The sequence below is a fragment of the Daucus carota genome, chromosome 6, assembly GCF_001625215.2.
Source record: "Daucus carota subsp. sativus chromosome 6, DH1 v3.0, whole genome shotgun sequence".
Classification (NCBI taxonomy): domain Eukaryota; kingdom Viridiplantae; phylum Streptophyta; class Magnoliopsida; order Apiales; family Apiaceae; genus Daucus; species Daucus carota.
In genome coordinates this window covers 26,717,263-26,735,835 of record NC_030386.2, presented here as the reverse complement: position 1 = coordinate 26,735,835, position 18,573 = coordinate 26,717,263, and the positions used below count along the sequence as shown (strand labels likewise).

The window sequence follows — 18,573 nt, the reverse complement described above, 5'->3', positions numbered from 1 at the left end:
ACTTAATCCTAAACGGCCACTCATACTACTATTCTAGCTAGATGGAAGTACTGATGGCCTTAATTGTGCTGTAAGGAACTACCGGTTAAACATACTTTTGCTTGTAGCTTTGTAATAATTGAACTACCTGCTCATTAGCTTTCCCCAGCTTCTTTTTATCCGTTTTACTGTTTCTCAATGCTGGAGTTTGGTTTCACAAAACAAACAGGACCATGCATTACAAACAGCCTGGAAACTACCACCAAACTCTCTACTCTCTTTAATACTCACCCTTTCATATCTTTCAAATTCAAGAACCACCACTCGTATACCCTTGTGTTCGATAACTTACATGCAACACACGTATATATATCTATCCATCTTCGACAAGTTTCAGATCTACCTCCCAGTCCCAGTTAGTAGATACCTGGATGCACACATATCTATTTTAATGTAATAATTTCAGAGCGGCATGCTTGTCCCAAATGTGAAAACAATCATACCAGTACTTACATTTTCCATCATTACCATGTCAAGGCAGGCTACAAAGAAACAGTTCTTTTGAGGTCTCCTGGTGTGACTTATTCTATCATTCCTCTTCTATATATTCTCATGCTTTTCCACCCCCTTTAGCCTTTTGTTTCTTACTTTACTTAACTTAATATCTCCTGCTCTGCCCTTGTCTTTATCTTGGTTTTCTTCACTGTATATATATAAACTAATCTCTCCTCTCTTTGTATATATAAATTTCAAAGTCAATCTTTCTTTCTCCACACACAGACAAAAAGAAGACAAAACTGTTAGTTATTTGTTCCAATAAAAACGAAGCATTCAGAATGGGGACTATATGTGATGAAGACAAATGTGTTAAATTCAAGTCTGCTGGTTCAGATCATAGTAGAGATGAGGATGCGTTACTGCAAGATCAAGAAGATGAATCTTTGTCTCTGTCTGATCTTTCCAGCAACAAGAAGGTTGAAAAACACGAAAAGGCGCAGCGTAAATTAGAGGCTCAAGAAGAGTTTAACTTCAGCTCTTGTGGCGGGTCTTTTCTGGAAGACTCGCAGATGTGCGCAGCTGATGAAGTCTTCTTCAAAGGCAAACTTCTCCCTTTCCGTCACTCCATAAGTTCTGAAACCGGGTTAGCCATGTTCCGTCATGACATCCGTCCATTCATCTCGAGATCCCAATCCATGGATCACCGGTACACGAGCAATAGTACCGGTTCTCCTAGTGGTACCAGTGGCACGACCACTAGGAGCAGCAGCATAAGGAGCTCACTGAGTAGCGGAAGCACATCCAGTACTATTGCTCGTGTACCACAGCTTCTCAACCGGAAGCCGCCACGAGTCAAAATCCGAAACCAGTTCCACTCCCACCCGAGTCCCACCCCACAAATCCGGCTCTCAACGAGCCGACACCGCAACACAAACCACACTCATCACTGGAGCCAGAAGCTAAGGTTTTTCCACATGGGGGGTTCAGTCCAAACCCCAGAAATCAAACTCGCAGACCTCAAAATCCGCCGCAACAGCACCGTCAACACCGGCATCAATTTCGGCAGCCGCAACAGCAACAGCAGTACCGGAACAAGCAATAGTAACGCAAGTAGTGACGCAAAGACAAAAAAGAAATACTGGGCGTTTTTCAACGAGTGCAAGTGTAAGGTAGACACTGTGGATCAAACAGCAGGAAGGAGATTAATTAGTGTAAGGAAGAGTAACAGTTGCGTTAATTATGAGACAATTGGAGGAGACACGAAGAAGGAGAAAGAAAAAGGAAAGCAGGCAATGTCACGTCATAGAACATTTGAATGGTTAAAGCAGATAGCAACTGCAGATGTTAGTGTTAATGGTAGGCCAGATTGTGATGAGTTTGACAGAAGCAACTAGTACTAGAGATCAACGTTAGTGCTAGCCGGCGTGCTCCCCTTTATATTCATGTATATCATGTCAACAAGTGTTTTTATTCTTGTTTTTTCTTTTTTCACGAATCTATACCTTTCTTCTAGTGGAATATATCATATATGCATGCAACTGATTGAGTATCATACTTCCGTATTCTCCTGACTAGAGAACGACACACTTAATTTGACGATACGAGCCGAGTCGGGATGAGCCAACCTGCCCGTTTGGCCAACTCTAACTATGGAATAACATAAAGAACAACAATTCAACCCATGCTCAACTGAGCCGTTTGAAAGTTAAAAACAGGTTTGTGGAAAAATTTGTGTAACATTTCGAGACAAGAATGATTAGCGGCGGTGGGGATGGATGAGTTGAAATTTGAATATATTATTATACTGTTAACTCTATGCTAGTGCTTCTCATGATTAAAGCATAAATGTGTTTAAAGATATAATGACCTTCTTTAACAGACCAGGTAGCATCCGCTGGTTTGGGTTTGAAACCTTGAAATCATCAAGTTTGACACAGTTTTTCCTTCCTAATACTCTATTGACGAGAAATTGAAGAAACGAGTGACTTGAAAAAATCATACAAAATTGGCCTTATTTGTTCATAACTAATCTATACTTACAAAATTGACATATACATTTATATCATTATATGACAACCTTATACCACCTTGACAATTCTACCTATCTTAGAAAGCGAAGGTTAAACTAAGCTGCCATGCATGTATACTATTTTCGATTTAATTCCTTTTCTATGGTAACGCGTTGTAGGCTCAGTATTACTGCACCTACCTTTGCTGCATATTCTTTTCTCTTTTGCATCTTCTGTACCCCGGCTAATTGAGCAAAGAATCATGTCTCAACTTACAATGGGCTGGAGTTCTTGCTCTGAAAAAGCAGAAGAGCTAACAGGCCTGTATGTAATTGTTTGCTGTCTTCGTCTCCAAATAAACCATGTTCCAGAAACTGACAAGCCAAGAAGCAGCGCCAAAATGATTGTCACGACCACAGCTACATGATGTTGCTGCCACCACGTCCTGCTCACCAATACAAATCACACCTGTTAGCTTTTCTTCTTACTTATTTTTTCTTCTTACTTTTTTTAACACTGATAAGATATAGGTACTAACATATTTGATGTGTTAGTTATTCCAATGAATATTTAGAAAAGGAAACAGTTGTTAGTTGCAACAAAATAAAATGTCACAATTTGTATCAGAAAGAAATAAGTTTCCGCAAGTTATCTGTTGATCACAATATTAGTATCGACTCATTTGGAAAGTTACATCAAGAAAACAGGGGCTGGTCTGAACCAGCAAGGAGCTAGGGGTAGAAATATCTACGAGATGAAGCAGCACACATGCATACAAACAGTTGGTAATTGCTTAACATGTAACAGATTAACAAAAATGTAAACTGTAATATTATACCGCTTTAGTGGGAGTTCAGCCGCCCAGCTTGAAAGCTGATAAGTTCCAAAGATTTCAGGAAGTGTTATGCTATGATCAGCAAACCGAGATAATATACTCTGCCCACAAAGGAGAAAATGATAGTATCAAACGGTTTCATAGGAAATTCCGTGCAGCTCTCTATAGTAAACTCACTAGTGCAGTTGTATTGGACATGTAGTCATCAGAGCCTGCTGGCGAAATGGCCAATCGTATGAGTGAACCATTTCCTTCTGAAGAAAAATTCTTTATTCGCACCTATTGACAATTACACGGATTCAAAAGATAATAAATAGAAGTATGCAAGTATCAAAGATAATGCATCCCAATCACAAATGACTTTACCTGTGAGGCTTGTATCAAAGATAATGCATCCCAATCACAAATGACTTTACCTGTGAGGCTTGTAATTCCAACTCCTCGGCTACATTGTGAGCAAGCTCTTTGATGTGAGGCTTAATGATTGTATATGTAACATTGAAAGACATACTAAATGTTACACGCCCAATTCTGGGTTCCTCTGCAGAATTAATATGATATGTACACACCATCACTAACCGGAAAACTGTATTATCAAATATTTCTAGTTATCTACTCCAAGTAAAATATACTTTGCTTGAACTTTGGAGTCTTGACACATTCTGTTTGTGCTTTGTATAATTCTGTGACACCTTGTAGGAAGAAAATGACTTTTACTTGGTATCAAATATACATCTTTGGTTTACATGCCCACAAAACCTATATACAAATAAGAGTAATAGTCTACATCCCACCACATACAAGATTAACAAACAAATCAGAGATAGTACACATCGCGATGCTTAACCTCTTCAAACAATTAATTGTTGCCTCTATTACGCTTTTATGAGGAAAACTGAACCCTCTTTCTGACTAGTCCTTAAACTAATATACAGTTCAAAGGAGAAATTTAGAATATGCATCACAAGCTAAACAGGAAATAAATAAACTGAAATGATGCTGTCCTTGACTTTTTTGGAATATGGGATGATACTGGATCCTGGAATAGATGGTTTTGATTTATTTTAGGCACATTCAAAAAATCCACATGTCTAAGCATTTAAGCAACTAATAGGCAATAAAAGTAGGTATAACCTACAACTCTTAAATCAGACACAAATAGCATTGGGATGAATTCAAGCGAGATACAGGTCGCCTCAAGAAAGTGGCATGTAATACCTATATGAAAATAAGGTGAATCTGCAGCTGGATTTGCTTCAGGTGGCAATACTGCAGAGGATCTTGGACTATCCACAGTTGAAGGTCCAGCTGGAGATGCTGCAGGAGAATGTGCACCAGTAGCATTAAGCCTCTCCCATAACTCTGAACAATTAGTTTTCCAGAAACCAATCCTGTCATGTTCACGGTCATATGTCACAAAAGTATTGCGGACAATTATTCCTGTATAAACGAGAATAGTTTTAGATATAGAAGAACACAATTCATTTTTTCTCCTTAAAAACAAAACCGGTAATAAGAAGAGAGGTAGTATAAGAATCAATGTATACTACACGCCAAATAAAAGCACCTGTACCTCCTAATAGAGTACTCTGATCCCCATTCTTAAAAAATCCAAGACAGTATCCACCATGCATCTTGGAGTGCTTAAGATAACATGAATAAGCATAAAGCATATAAGTCACTCACTACATGTCAAATAACCAGTTTAGTGAAACCTGATTGAAGGAATTGGGAAAAGATATATGGAAATCGGAAAAAGAGATGAACATTTAGTAGATGCAGATTCTTACTCGGAACAAGTAGTTTTCTGGAAATAGAGAATACTTTTGTCCGTTTTCAAATACCATATCAACAGTTGGAAAGAATTTTGACAATTCTGAAATATCACTGAAAACAAAGCTCAAATCAACACACTCCATAAAGGTACTCGTGATCAATCAAATATATTTAGCACTTTAGTTGGGCTTTCCATTACCTTCCAGCACCAGAGAAACAAATGTCATTATACCTTGGGTCAGGACCACTAATCTGCTTCAAGGAAGTGACCTCCTTCATTATCTGCATATGACGGAAAATGAAATTCTTAGAGTAAAAACTAAAGAACGTTGAGCCTAAGAGCACTCTACACAAAACCTTGTTCAACATTTGTCACTTGTAAGCATGAGGAATGTTTTTACAGGTTACAAAAGATGGCAGTATATACACAGAAACACCTAAGTGTGTTAAGATAGCGCACAAATATACAAAGACACACAGAGTATAATCTACTGAAACTGCTGCTGCCTGGTTAAGTGGCAATAGGCTAATTCGTGGCCAGCCCATTTTCACCATCCATCAATATAGCTAAAGTACGGTTATCAATTATAGTGAATTAGTCTAGTGACAAAAAAAAGACTTTTGGCATACTGCGCAGACAACTTGCGCTTAAGACTCAAAATGGATGAGCTTATCAATGTATCTAGTCTAGTGACAGAAGGCTGGGATTATATATTTGATCTTTTTTATTATTGGAGAGGCTTAGCTGATTGATAATTGAAGTGATGTTAACAAAGCAAAACTCAATGGTTATATATCGTTTTCTGGTGTTGCTTGCATCAAGAGTTAAGTGCTTCAGTTCAGCTAGAGCAATCACCCAATTTATGTGAATTAAGATAGTAAATGCAGATGTATACTTAAGTAGTAAACTGTCTGAACTTAGGCTCCCGTTCAACAATCTGTTTAGAAGCCTTAATCGATTTACAATATGATTTAAACCCTTATTACAGTATAAAAGGTTGTACGATATATCACCATATAGGTGATACATAATTACATACATCAACATGAATATATTCAAATACAGATAATCTTATTTCTAGATAAAAAAATGTACATACTTCATATATATTATATTATTATTTAATAAACATGTACTATGTATACCACCAATGATTTGAGCCCATGGCAAGCACGGAACTTATATATTAATACATTGTAATCAGTATTATCTTTGTTGATTATTTTTATCCGTCACAATTACCGACCAACCAACTAACTAGGAAACTTTTAATGGATTTGATAATGTCTAATTATGCCTTCGGTACTTTTACCTTATTACAGAGTACATAATTGTACTAACAGCTACTGATTAAGAAATTGAATTTTAAAAGGCAAAATCACTTCTATTGGCGAAATTTACAATTTACCGCCCTTTATCCTTATCAGTTGTGTTACTCCAACTCTTCTTTTTAGGTTGCCGTAACCGTGTCATGTCCACTTGGACACGACAAGTATTCTGTGTCAGATTCTTTGACCGAAACGTAGACACTTTGACCGACTTAAAGACTACATATAAGCTGAGTTTACAATGTCGAGTTTAATCTAAGTTTAATTGTCAATTTTTGTTAAGGTATCTATTTACCATGATTGTTCATTAATATATTTTGGCGTGTCCTCGTACCCATGTCTGAGAAAGGACAGTGTCCTTGTGTTCCCAATTTTCATAATTTCTGAGTCCGACACTTGGATATTTGTTGTTTCCGATACTTCGTACCCAAGTCCAAGTAACATAGCTTACAAGAAAGTGAGGAAAATGAAGAGTAGCCCACAAAATTGTTCGTGTATTATCTTGTTAGGCAAGATCATGATGACAAACAAGAAATTACTTTAATTAATAATGGGAGTTGTTTCCTTTATTTAATCATGGGGTAGATACTTATTAGGAAGCAAATATATTGATTAGGAAGGGGTAATTTCCTTGTTTCAGCATTAGTTATAGGTTCTTCTAAAGCATACACAGATGTGATCTTCAACTAATTATGGATCACAGATAATCAAATTATTGAACATTGAGATCTTCTCTCTTCTATGTGTTGCTATACTTTTTGTCTTCCCATCTGTGTTAAACCCTCTGGTTTAGTGGTACTCTGCAGCTAAACTCAACCATATCTTACCCTTACTGTAGTGGATTTTCAGATGATTAATCCAATCAAGTTAATTTATTTTATTATATTTTGATGTGCAATGTCATTTCGATTCTGTCAAAGTTGACCTAATCAAGTTGTAAGGAAGAGACTGGCCCATGAAGGGTTTGACAATTATACCGAATAGGAGTACCTGAAGAATTAAATATAGAATCGTACCGCTTTCTTAAACTCTACAAATGCGTCTTCTGGTAAATATGTATAAGTTGTCCCACTATCTAGCACAGTTCCATGTTTTCTGTCAAAAACACTGGGATCTAAAGACAAAGGCTTCCCAGCAACGTGAAACTCCTTTAACTCGACATTGTAATATTGACTGTTGACATTCCGATATCAGATTAATGTGGAGTTGTGTTAAAAAATTCTTCGACGAGTGAATAATTTGAGTAAAACATACCTGCGGACCGCATTTGAATAGGTAAAAATCATATCATTTGGAGGTGAAACTCCTCCAAGAACCATAGCGCCGCCACCAACATCCATTCCACCGTAGCATAAGGAAAAGGAATCACTTATTACACCATTATCAACAAGCTGATCAACAATACTAAGATCACCACGTCCCAGACCCATTATGCCATCAGCACGTTGCCTATAGAGGTCACCAGTTTCTACAGTTTCACAGCCAAAAACAGCACGTTGTGGCTTCAGCTCACTTTGGTCACCAAAAGAAATAACGTCACTACCAAGAACTCCACTGCTAGAACTCATTTCAGCATACTGTCTTTCGTAAGTACATTGCCCACTGTCATCGTCACATGTGCAATCATAATTGCATTTTACAGGTTGGTAAGTGGTAGACAACTCTGGCTGAAACCTTGGGTCCTGTTGAGCAAAATATCAATCCTTAGAAAAACAAACAGAACTCACATATACAGGTTCCTTGTTTATATTGTCCATTGTGTACCAATATTCCGGTATCAAGTCGCTGGATATATTTCTTTTGTTTCATAAAGAGAGTTTCCTCTCTATCTTGATATTGCCAGAATTCTGAAGTTTCAAACTATCTTGTAAATTTCTTAAAAAATCAGGCAACAAAGCTTAACATATAATTGATGAATTACAGGAATTACATTATTTACTTTTTAAAATAATTTACATTAACTTAGCATTGGATTTCACGAATTATTAAAAAATACGTGAGATCAATATTGCAGGAGGGAGTTAAAATTGCCGTTGGTCAATATAATTTGATGGCAGAGGTCTGCCATTCAGGCACAATCTAAGAAGAAGACCTATAGATAATTGTAAAAATGTAAGACCACATCCCAAAAACACGAACCGTAACTAACAGAAGTTTAAACCCTCAGGCCTAGCCTAATTCTGATGGCTTATCTGAGTAACATGAACCAATACAAAGGAAACAGTTAGCAGGATTTAGAGATAAGGTATGAGAAAGCCAATAATACACTGTCACGAGTATGTGTTGAAAGACACATTCACAAAGATAAGCCAAGTAAATTTTGATTACCAACATGTATAACAATCAGCCTGATTTACAGGCCAACTTGACAAATAAGAGAAGAAAACCATGAGGAAAACTAATTAGTGACCTCTTCCAACCAGATTCAACCCACGAGCAGGCCAAAGCAAGCATTACCAATGTGGCCAAGCATGGGCAGGTAGCACGTGATGATTGGGTTACTATCACTATCCTCCACCATAGGTATCCCAAGGGATCAAAGACCAAAAGAACCAAGAAAGATTTATCCAAGCACAACTTTGTCATTATCTAGTCTTGAAAGGTTTTGAGATATATCATTTAGGTATGTATGTACATACAACTAACAAAAGCATTAAATAACACAAAATTTCTTCCTTTTGATGTAGAAGGAGGTTGGGGTAGGAACGCTGCTTCAAAGGCAACCACAGTAGTCCGTTATCCATGCACAGAGAACAAAAATAAACTTCAAGTGATAAGCCCCGAAACTTAGTTTATTACTTAAAGTTACCGACCCCCTATATGAGCATTGAGCAAACAAAGTGGGAATCAAAATTGTCATGATACACAGAATAGCATTAACAATTTCTGGCATGGTAAATCGCATTATCATTTGTAACATGCTAATATCATCATATATTACATAAGTGTGAACAATTCACACAAATCAAAGTGATGTGATTCACACACAAACATCAACTAATTCTTACGTCATCACACATGTCAGGTTTCTTACTTAAAATCATCATACGCTAAAAGTGCGCAAAAAATAACAACAGTGTCCTATAAATTATACAGATCTCCAATCTTTTACATGCCGAAATTATCACACCCTATAGCAAGCAAACAAGTGTTGACAGATATGTCCTGAAAGATTATTCAATTCAATTGAGTCGTAGCAAAGCATACATCAAACTTAGCCGTATAAATCGATAAATATCATTCTCGAAAAAAAGAATTAATATAGCGGAATCAAGAAATGAAAGGACCTGATGAGTGCCGCATTGTTCACAAGAAGAGCAAGGAACGTAAGTAGCAGTACTCCCTGTGTCGACAATGAGAGCAAATTTCTGCGGTGGAGTTCCGATAAAAAGCCGAGTAGTATAATACCTAATTAAACAACATGAGATAAAATAAAATAAAAATTGTACGTGTTCTCGCGCTGAAACTGTTATCATAAACTAAAAATTGTTGAAAGGTACGAAACACGTGTTCTGGCGCTAAAAGCGAAGAGAGATGGAAGTGTTACCCGTTTTTCAAGAGATCGTCATGAAGGCGCATGTGAGCGTTGGGATGAAGGTGGCGGCGAGCGGCGGAGGAATTGGCGGGAGGATGAGAGAGAGTGAGAGGGAGGAAGAGAATGTGGCGGTTGGTGCCGTCGTCAGGGCGCCGGAGAATGAAATCGTTGTTGTTAACTGAACAGCAGACTGGTTGGCGGGAAAAAAGGATCGCAATTAAGATGAGGAGAAGAGAGGTTATTATCGTTAAACTTCGCGGTGCCATTGAATCAAGACTCATTTGCCTTTCAGATCCTACTACTAGTACTCTTACCAGTGGTAGTTAAGCAGATAAATTTTAATCCAATTTTTCGCTTTTATTTTTACATAGGAGTATGTGTTTTTAGTATCAGACACATTGTCTCAAAAATCGAATCGGGAGTAATAAGTTGATTATCGATTCAGGATTTATATGAAAATTTTTTGCTAAATCAAAAAAATTTACTGATATTCAGATGTCTATGCCACCATTTTTTACAAAATATATTACTTATAATTAAGTTTATACTAATGTTACTCGCAATCAAAGTAAAATTTCCAAGTCAATCGCACATACTTAGATTTTTTTTCCTATTAAATACACCAGGAACTATAGTAGTAATCTACATTTCTTAGTATAGAGGATCAGGTTCATTAACGACATCAACATGTAGTGTAAGTGTACATGTCCGAACTTAATTCATTACTTAATTCTTGGTGGATGATACTCGTCTTGTCATCGTCCGACAATGTAAATGACAGAGAGTTTATTGTTATATCAAGTTTGGTCTTTGTTGTTGCAGTTTGGTGCAAACATGTCTTTCATTATTTATTCGTTGCACTAATCGTTAATGTAAGTTAGAAATAGTTGTTCTTAAAATATTGTAATTAAAGTATTAGGTTTGCCCAACTCAATGAAAGCATCTTGTTAGGTTTGCCTATTCGAGAAGGCTATTCCCCCGGAAAATATTGTGATGAGGAAAACCAATAATAATTTTATTTATAATTATCTTGCCTACAAGAATCCTTTTTTGTAAAAGATAAGAGTCACTAGATAAATGATATCACCTAATTTGATAACTTCAAGCACTATAACTTCGAACACCTAAGCTGAACAACTAATAATATCATTATTATCTTTACTTATCACGGCCAACCAAACTATTTTAGCTAATAATTGTGACCTCACTCCAGACACACCCTTACATCCTAACTGATGTTCTGACCTTGCGCTTGAGAAGGCGCAAAAAAGTATCACATTGATATTCCTTTACAAGTAAATATCACCTTGATATTCAACTGATTGTGGCGTATCATCTTGATACTCCTGTAACAATTCAGTATCTTGTGGGTACTTTTAGAACCGCTTCTTACTGAATATTCATATTTTGGTCAAATATTATTGAAAATTGGTTGTTTTGGCAGATATTCATTAAAAAAAAAATTAATTAAGCTTATAAATACAAATGTTTCTCAACTCTCAGTGGAGTATCACACTGATACATCTCTACCCGTGGAGTATTATCCTGATACTCAATAAGTTGTGATGTATCATCATAATAATTCTCTTATAGTCAAATATTTTGTGAGTACTTAGGACCTTTTACACTAAATATTCGTATTTCGATTAATTGTTGTTAAGGCACGAGCATGTTGGGTATTTAGGGCCACATTTATAATGATAAGAAAAAACTCTCGAAGCATACTAAAACTAATAGTAACTGTTGGAGTCGAAGTGAAATTCCAGCTAAAATAGATTTTAATAAATATTATAAAATATAGTGTTTTAGTAATTTAGGACATCATTTTTGTGCATTCACTCTAATAATAATCCTTATCCACAAGCTCTATTATTAAAATATTAAATATTAATATATTTGGATTGTAAATGTGAAACTGGGAAAAAGTGTGGAAAGAGATGAAACAATAATATTGTATTGTGTTGGAAAGTTATATTTTAAAAGAGACGGGGTATTTTCAGAAAGTTTAAACTGATCAATCACGGCCTTATCAAAATCGAAAGCACAAACATCGGAAAAAAACTATAGGTACACGTACAACGGGTACCATACTTTACCAATCTCTAGCTTCTTCAAATTTTTCCCAAGAACAATTACGGAATAAGTTGAAGAGATTCAGGGATACAAGATGAAAATGTTACGGAGGAAGGGCTTGTTGGAGGATACCACTATGCTGGTAACAATGCAAAGTATCATTTCCCGATGTCATTTGCGATAACAATGCTGAACTGGAGTGTCATAGAGCACGAAAGCAAGTTCAAGACGGTGCAAGAGTATGACCACGTTAGAGAGCTCGCCAAGTGCGGGATTGACTATTTGCTCCTGACTTTTGATCCTTTTCTTCCTTACATTTTAAGCCAGGTATACACCAGTTTATGATTTTTAGGATTGATATTTTTCTTCTACTTATGTTCCCTACGCTAGGGTGGATATATAGTACATGCAGTAAATATGAGTGCAATTTAGTGGTGAAAAAGAGAGAAAATGAATTGAACCATTAAGTTTGAAGAATGAATCTTACAAACTGCACAATAATTGCACGATAGCTGCACAATAATTGACCAACGACAAATATCTTACAAACTGCACAATAATTGCACGATAGCTGCACAATAATTGACCAACGACACATATCTCATCACCAATACTTTACATATACACCAATGGCGGGAAATGCTTAATTGACTAAATACTAACTGAATCTTATTACACTAAATATAGATGACAAATATATAATGTCGACTCTAATTTGATTAGCAATTGATTTAATCTTCGGGCTTATATTGCAGTGTGTGAACTTGTGGTGGTTGTATCTAGAGTCTTCGAGTTCGCCATCAACAAAAGCAAAGGCACGACATATTACTCCCAAAACTCGATGACTATGATGAGTACATATGTGGTGCAGCTTGCAAGTGATCAAGAGCTACTTTCTAAAGCACATGGAGCCGTCATGCGCCCGGACTTGAGCATTTTGAGTTGGGACAACAAGTTTCCTACAACTATGATGCTTCTAACTAGGTTGCGCATTTTCTTGGATCCCGATTACCCTTGTGAGACATCACTCTAAAAACTATCACGAAATTATTGGTCGTAGCATGTGCTCATATCTCCGACGCTGCAATATCTACAACTAGACTCGAAGTAACTTTTAGATTGTTGTGTTAACTATTACTATAACTTAGAAAAGCCCTCAACATTTATAGTAAATATTGCTTCGGAAAAAAACTTTGAAGAAAGCTATATAGCCTTAACTAACTAGCATAAAAAAAGTTGTAGGGGGGCTAATTCAATTGAATCATGGACATGGGCAACCATTTCAATATGTGGCTAATGTGGCTTTCTTAACATCACTTTTTCAGACCGTCTGAACATCGTAAGAGCAATGGGTTGGTATTGTGGACCCGATTTCATCTTAATTAGTCAATGATTTGATCAATTTTGCCTTTTCCCAAGTTACTTGCACACAATCTGCCATTTTTTTTCTAAAAAAATAAAAACCCATCTATATGAACCCAAAAATTCTCTACTTCCTATTAACAGATAAATTACATTATTAGCGCAAATCCCATGAATATGAGCTACGTAGTAGGATATGGAAACAACTATCCCCGAATATGTTTTTCATCGCGGAGCCTCCACACCTAATGACAACAGGACATACTTATGTAAAGGTGGATGGAAGTGGTTTCAAAGTCATAATCCGAATCCAAACACAATTATATGGGCAATGGTAAGAGGTCTGGATAAGTTTGATGAATATAAGGACATTCGCACGGATTCCAGCCATAATGAGCCAACTATTGCCGAAAATGCCGGATTGATTGTCGCACATGTGTCCCTCACACAAGTGGTGGCTAAAAAATCAAGAAAAAACATCATTTTTTCTGCAGGTCCGCCACTCTTTCCGCCAAGTCCACCATCCCATCGCCATGGAAGCCTTAAGGTGCATGAAAAGTGCATTGATTAATCTTACATAAAACTACCATGAACAATTTAATTATTATTTTTACTAGTACTCTAGCTGTTTTTTTAAATCCTATAGCTAGATTACTTATATATTGCCAGTCTATAGAATATAAGAAGAGTTCATTATATTTATCTAAATTAAATTGTATTAATATTTTATATTATATATTTGAGATATGCTAGATATATAGAACTTCTCGCACTAAGACGGTGATGTTGATCTGTCAATGCAATTATGCACGTAAGTAGCTTGATGCCAAGTACCACCACATTCACATGCTCTTGATTTCTATTTTTAAATTTCAATAATTGTTGTCAAGGTGGTAATCCAAGATGACTTTTTTTAATTAAAGAGTTTATATGTACCGCAAGCTGAAGATTGCAAAATATGTTATTATGCAAAATATGTTCAGCTTGAAGTACATATATGATCTCCAAACATAGAAATTTTGTCATACTCCGAAACATATTAGAAATGCGTAAGGAATTTTCTATGATGTGCCCATAGACACACAATAGTCACTAACTTTCATGACAATGGTAAGTTTTGATTATTTAATACACGATATATGATATTATATTGCTTACTAGTTTGACTCTAATAATAATTAATTAATTAATTAATTAAATTACATATAATTATAATAATTAAAAAATAATATATATCTGATTAATCTTCCCGGTTAATCTTCAATTTCCCGATTAATCGCTAAAAGGTACCCCGACTGTCATGCGACACCTGATTAATCTTTCCGGATAATCTTCACTTTCCCAATTAAACCCAATTAAACGCTAGAAGGTACCCCCGACTGTCATGCGAAGCCTAGCGATTTGTAGAACACTGCTTATGCATGACACTCGTTATAAAGTAGTATATATTGTAAGACATTTCAATCCGATATTACTGATTATATTGATTGGTAGTTATATCTTAAAAATATTATGTTATTATTATTGAAATTGGAGTTTATTGCAAAACGCAACCCCCTGGATTTCCGAAAATTCACTTTTAGACATATACTTTATATAATTGCACTTTGCACCCTGTTGGTTCGTTAGGCGCGTCACTTTGCACCCCTTCCGTTAATTTTGGCTGTTAAGGTTAAAAGTCTCGGGGGTAGTTTGGGGAATTGAAAAAAATTAATTTTAACCAGATTTTATTTAATTTTTTTGACCCTCTAAACGATAGTTTTTGAAAAATATTAAAAAACGAAAGTTGTAGAGGACGAAAAGATCCTTTTAAAACAATAAAATTCAAAATTATTTTTTTTTGAAGAATAAAAATTCAAAATTATTGAAATATTTTTTGTAATTGTTTAATAAATTACGAAAATTGGAGATCTTGTAAAAATTCGTAATAAATTCAATCAATTTCAGATTTCAATGATTTTTGGTGATTCGAAAGCCTCTTTCAGTTGCCTATAACTTTCGTTCATGTTATTTCCTCATATTATGTTTCGAAATATTTTCGAAATAATGTTTACAACTCATTTTTTAAGTTTTAAATTCAATTACAGTAGGTTTTAATTGATTCCAGCTTCGAAATAAAATTTGAAAGTTATAGGTAATTGAAAGTGTTTTCCGAATCATCGAAAATCATTGAAATCTGAAATTAATTGAATTTATCACGACTTTTTACAAGATATCAAAATTTTGTAATTTATTAAACAATTACAAAAAATATTTCAATAATTTTGAATTTCATTGTTCTAAAAGGATCTTTTCGTTCTCTACAACTTTCGTTCTTTAAGATTTTTCAAAAAATATCGTTTAGAGGGTCAAAAAAATTAAATAAAATCTGGTTAAAATTAATTTTTTTAAATTCCCCAAACTACCCCGAGACTTTTAACCTTAACAGTCAAAATTAACGGAAGGGGTGCAAAGTGACGCGCCTAACGAACCAACAGGGTGCAAAGTGCAATTATATAAAGTATATGTCTAAAAGTGAATTTTCGGAAATCCAGGGGGTTGCATTTTGCAATAAACTCTTGAAATTGTTATAATTAGATAATATTATATTAGTAATAGATGTGATATTTGTTACCGATCTGTAGTTATTAGACAAATATAGACATTCCAGTGTGGATAAAATCATAGACAAGAAAAATTGAAATGTGGTTTTTTGAGAGATCATATATAATATTTATTTTTGATATGTCAATTCATTTTTCAGTCGAAGATCTTGTACGGTTAAAATTGTTATTATATTATTTTATTTTAACCCAAATATAGACACCGTTAAATTGGTGAGATTCAATAATTATCATCTTCATTCTGAAACTATTAATATCACTCATTTCAAGGTGAGATTGATAAATATGGCTGACATTCTTGGGCAATTATTTTCAGCGTATCTTATCATCGTGTTGCAGTTCATTAAACACGTCCTTCAGATTTATTTATCCGAAATAGTAGTTGTAGCATATAAATCGAGCCGTCGCAGAGAAAGGATATGAGAGACTTTCTGAGTTGGACTTGATCACCATATGTTCGCACTCTACGAGAAACTGAAAATATCGTAGAAATCATCTGGCTATTCAACTGCTTATATTTTAACTGCAGGAAAGGATTTATGTGGTGTTTGGTTGGGGAGAATGAAATGAAATGACTAAAAATAAATGAAAATAATAGAGATGAGAAAGGTTTTGAAAAAAATTGAGTGAGTGCAAAATTATTATGAAGAGTTTTAGGAAAAAAATGTGTACATGAATGTGATATATAATATATGATGTAAGCACCGGAGTGGAGTAAAAAATGAAATTTATAAATATTTGTCTCTAACATAGGGGCCCATTTGGACAAACTTAAAAAAAATGTTTCTTTGTTTAAAGTAAAGAAGTGGACTAGAACTGAGAAGTAAATAAGTTAATAAAATGTTTGGAAAAGAAGTAAAAACTGTTAGCATTCTCAGCTTCTTAAAAGTACTTCTATTTATTTACACAAACGGGTCAGGAAAAACAGAAGCCAGAAACGGAAGCTGCTTCCTGTAAACAAATAGGGCATAGTTCAAATTTCATTTCATTTTTTTGGTATTCATTCATCCCAACCAAACATCATAATGCATAAATTTTCATGTCACTAGAGATACATAACTTTAATTGCGCTTTTTGTAGGCTTAAATTATAAACCACTTAATAAATCATATATATATGATGCAATTTTGACACAGCAGCAGCCATCTCTGAAAATTTTCACTCTCTCCCAGTGATAATCATTCTACTTAGCAACATTAAAGAGCTGTAAAGAAAAAGAAAGCAACCGGTACTATGAAGTGAACAATTTCCTCACTTTTTGAATCAATCTTCTGCATATCGGACAATTCTTGTTTTCTCCATCATCAACAATCCTGCATAAACAGATCAGTACCATATAGCAGAAATGAGCACCATAATCTAGTATACTGGCCTTAAATTAAAAAAAAATTACCCACGCACCAGAACAGAGAAACATACCTCTTGGCACAAGCGCAACAAGTAGCACAATGGCCACAAGGAACAAAAAAACAATTCCTCGAGTTGTCATAACAAATTATGCATATATTTTCGTCATACAAGTCCTCCGATGAGCTGCTGCTATAATTCTTCAGCACTGAATCCTGCTCACAGCATGTTCCATAATCCAAGTACGACATCGTCTCCTTTGGTAACAACCTGTCAGTCTCTGACGACGAAGCCACTACAGAGTCCGCCTCTTGATCATAAACTTTCATGAACTTCATAATTAACATAATCATGACCATGATCACCACTGCATCATAATTGCACAATAAGACCTATGCACATTCACAGCAAGTACGAGAATGTATATATACTCAACACAAGATTACCCATGAGTGTGACATAGACCATGATACGAACCAGAAAGTCTACCACGAGTTGCGATTCATCCTATAGTTCGATAAACATTCTGGGATCAATTTTTAGCCAAGAAACAAATGAAAAAAATAACGATACCAAAATTTCACTTACTTGAAGGTCACTTTTGACGAAATCAACATGATTTCTATCGGAATGATTTAGGCTTTGATATCCTGCTCTTAGTAGTGTGGTCCGAGGCATGAAGCTAGTACAACTCTTTCTTCTCTACCGAGTTAAATCTGTTAAATATTATGGAGGTGAAAATGATAGATATAATCATATGAATCAATGTGTGTGTTGGAAGCAATCTTTAAATGTAAAGTAAAAGTAATAGATGGCAGGATTCGAACTTGATGGAAATTCTTGTCAGCAGATTTTGTGTCTTAGCGTCCTAATGTTTATATATTTGGTAAATTTATTATCAGAAAATAAATATTTATTTTTAAGAAGAAATATATTTTTATTTTTTTTATGAACAATATTTTAGAATTTTGTTTATATTACTTATTTATGAGCATAATTATTTATTTTCAGAAAAATAATTTTTATATGCTTATTTAAAATAAATAATTTAAATATATATAGCCATCAAACATACTTTTTTTTAGTATAAAATATATAGGGGTGACAATATCAGACACCATCCGAACCCTACCCAACCTGCAACCCGGTTTACCGAGAGAAAACCCAAAAATGACCAGAAAATCATATTTTTATTTCTAATAAATTCAATTTTAAATTTTATCTGAT

The 18,573-nt window shown here is 35.0% G+C and overlaps 3 protein-coding genes across 6 annotated transcripts; 1 reads left to right on the top strand and 2 right to left on the bottom strand.

Moving 5' to 3' along the window:
* The first annotated feature begins 815 nt into the window (after positions 1 to 815).
* On the top strand, positions 816 to 1,871 carry LOC108225230 (uncharacterized). Its single transcript, XM_017400057.2, has one exon. The coding sequence runs from the start codon at positions 816 to 818 to the stop codon at positions 1,869 to 1,871; it is 1,056 nt and encodes a 351-aa protein (XP_017255546.1).
* A 601-nt stretch (positions 1,872 to 2,472) lies between these two features.
* LOC108225503 (aspartic proteinase 36) lies at positions 2,473 to 10,336 on the bottom strand. 4 transcript variants are annotated; one of them, XM_064078866.1, is made up of 12 exons: positions 9,974 to 10,331; positions 9,714 to 9,834; positions 7,681 to 8,108; positions 7,443 to 7,599; positions 5,330 to 5,379; positions 5,112 to 5,208; positions 4,895 to 4,964; positions 4,540 to 4,761; positions 3,738 to 3,862; positions 3,499 to 3,600; positions 3,325 to 3,422; positions 2,473 to 2,931 (listed from the first exon to the last, which is right to left on the bottom strand). In XM_064078866.1, the coding sequence occupies exons 1-12, from the start codon at positions 10,240 to 10,242 to the stop codon at positions 2,754 to 2,756; spliced, it is 1,917 nt and encodes a 638-aa protein (XP_063934936.1). In that variant the 5' UTR covers positions 10,243 to 10,331; the 3' UTR covers positions 2,473 to 2,753. The 4 variants fall into 4 exon arrangements, 2 of the variants coding, with proteins under 2 accessions (XP_063934936.1, XP_063934935.1); XM_064078865.1 differs by having other exon boundaries at positions 5,297 to 5,379; positions 9,974 to 10,329; XR_010284060.1 differs by having other exon boundaries at positions 2,880 to 2,931; positions 3,325 to 3,600; positions 3,688 to 3,862; positions 5,297 to 5,379; positions 9,974 to 10,336.
* A 6,750-nt stretch (positions 10,337 to 17,086) lies between these two features.
* On the bottom strand, positions 17,087 to 18,182 carry LOC108226847 (E3 ubiquitin-protein ligase APD2). Its single transcript, XM_017401838.2, has 4 exons — positions 17,935 to 18,182; positions 17,793 to 17,853; positions 17,419 to 17,713; positions 17,087 to 17,312 (listed from the first exon to the last, which is right to left on the bottom strand). The coding sequence occupies exons 1-4, from the start codon at positions 18,022 to 18,024 to the stop codon at positions 17,231 to 17,233; spliced, it is 528 nt and encodes a 175-aa protein (XP_017257327.1). The 5' UTR covers positions 18,025 to 18,182; the 3' UTR covers positions 17,087 to 17,230.
* Between the last annotated feature and the right edge of the window lie 391 nt (positions 18,183 to 18,573).

Bases quoted from the DNA above. Each gene is read 5' to 3' on its own strand.
- LOC108225503 (XM_064078865.1), bottom strand. From the start codon at position 10,242: ATGAGTCTTGATTCAATGGCACCGCGAAGTTTAACGATAATAACCTCT. The intron at 8,109-9,713 runs GTCCTTTCATTT...TTTGCTCAACAG, and splicing joins AACAATGCGGCACTCATCAG to GACCCAAGGTTTCAGCCAGA. The intron at 4,762-4,894 runs GTACAGGTGCTT...TCGTTTATACAG, and splicing joins TCAGAGTACTCTATTAGGAG to GAATAATTGTCCGCAATACT.
- LOC108225230 (XM_017400057.2), top strand. From the start codon at position 816: ATGGGGACTATATGTGATGAAGACAAATGTGTTAAATTCAAGTCTGCT.
- LOC108226847 (XM_017401838.2), bottom strand. From the start codon at position 18,024: ATGCCTCGGACCACACTACTAAGAGCAGGATATCAAAGCCTAAATCAT. The intron at 17,854-17,934 runs GTAAGTGAAATT...ATCGAACTATAG, and splicing joins TCGTCAAAAGTGACCTTCAA to GATGAATCGCAACTCGTGGT. The intron at 17,313-17,418 runs GTATGTTTCTCT...CTGTTTATGCAG, and splicing joins TGTTGCGCTTGTGCCAAGAG to GATTGTTGATGATGGAGAAA.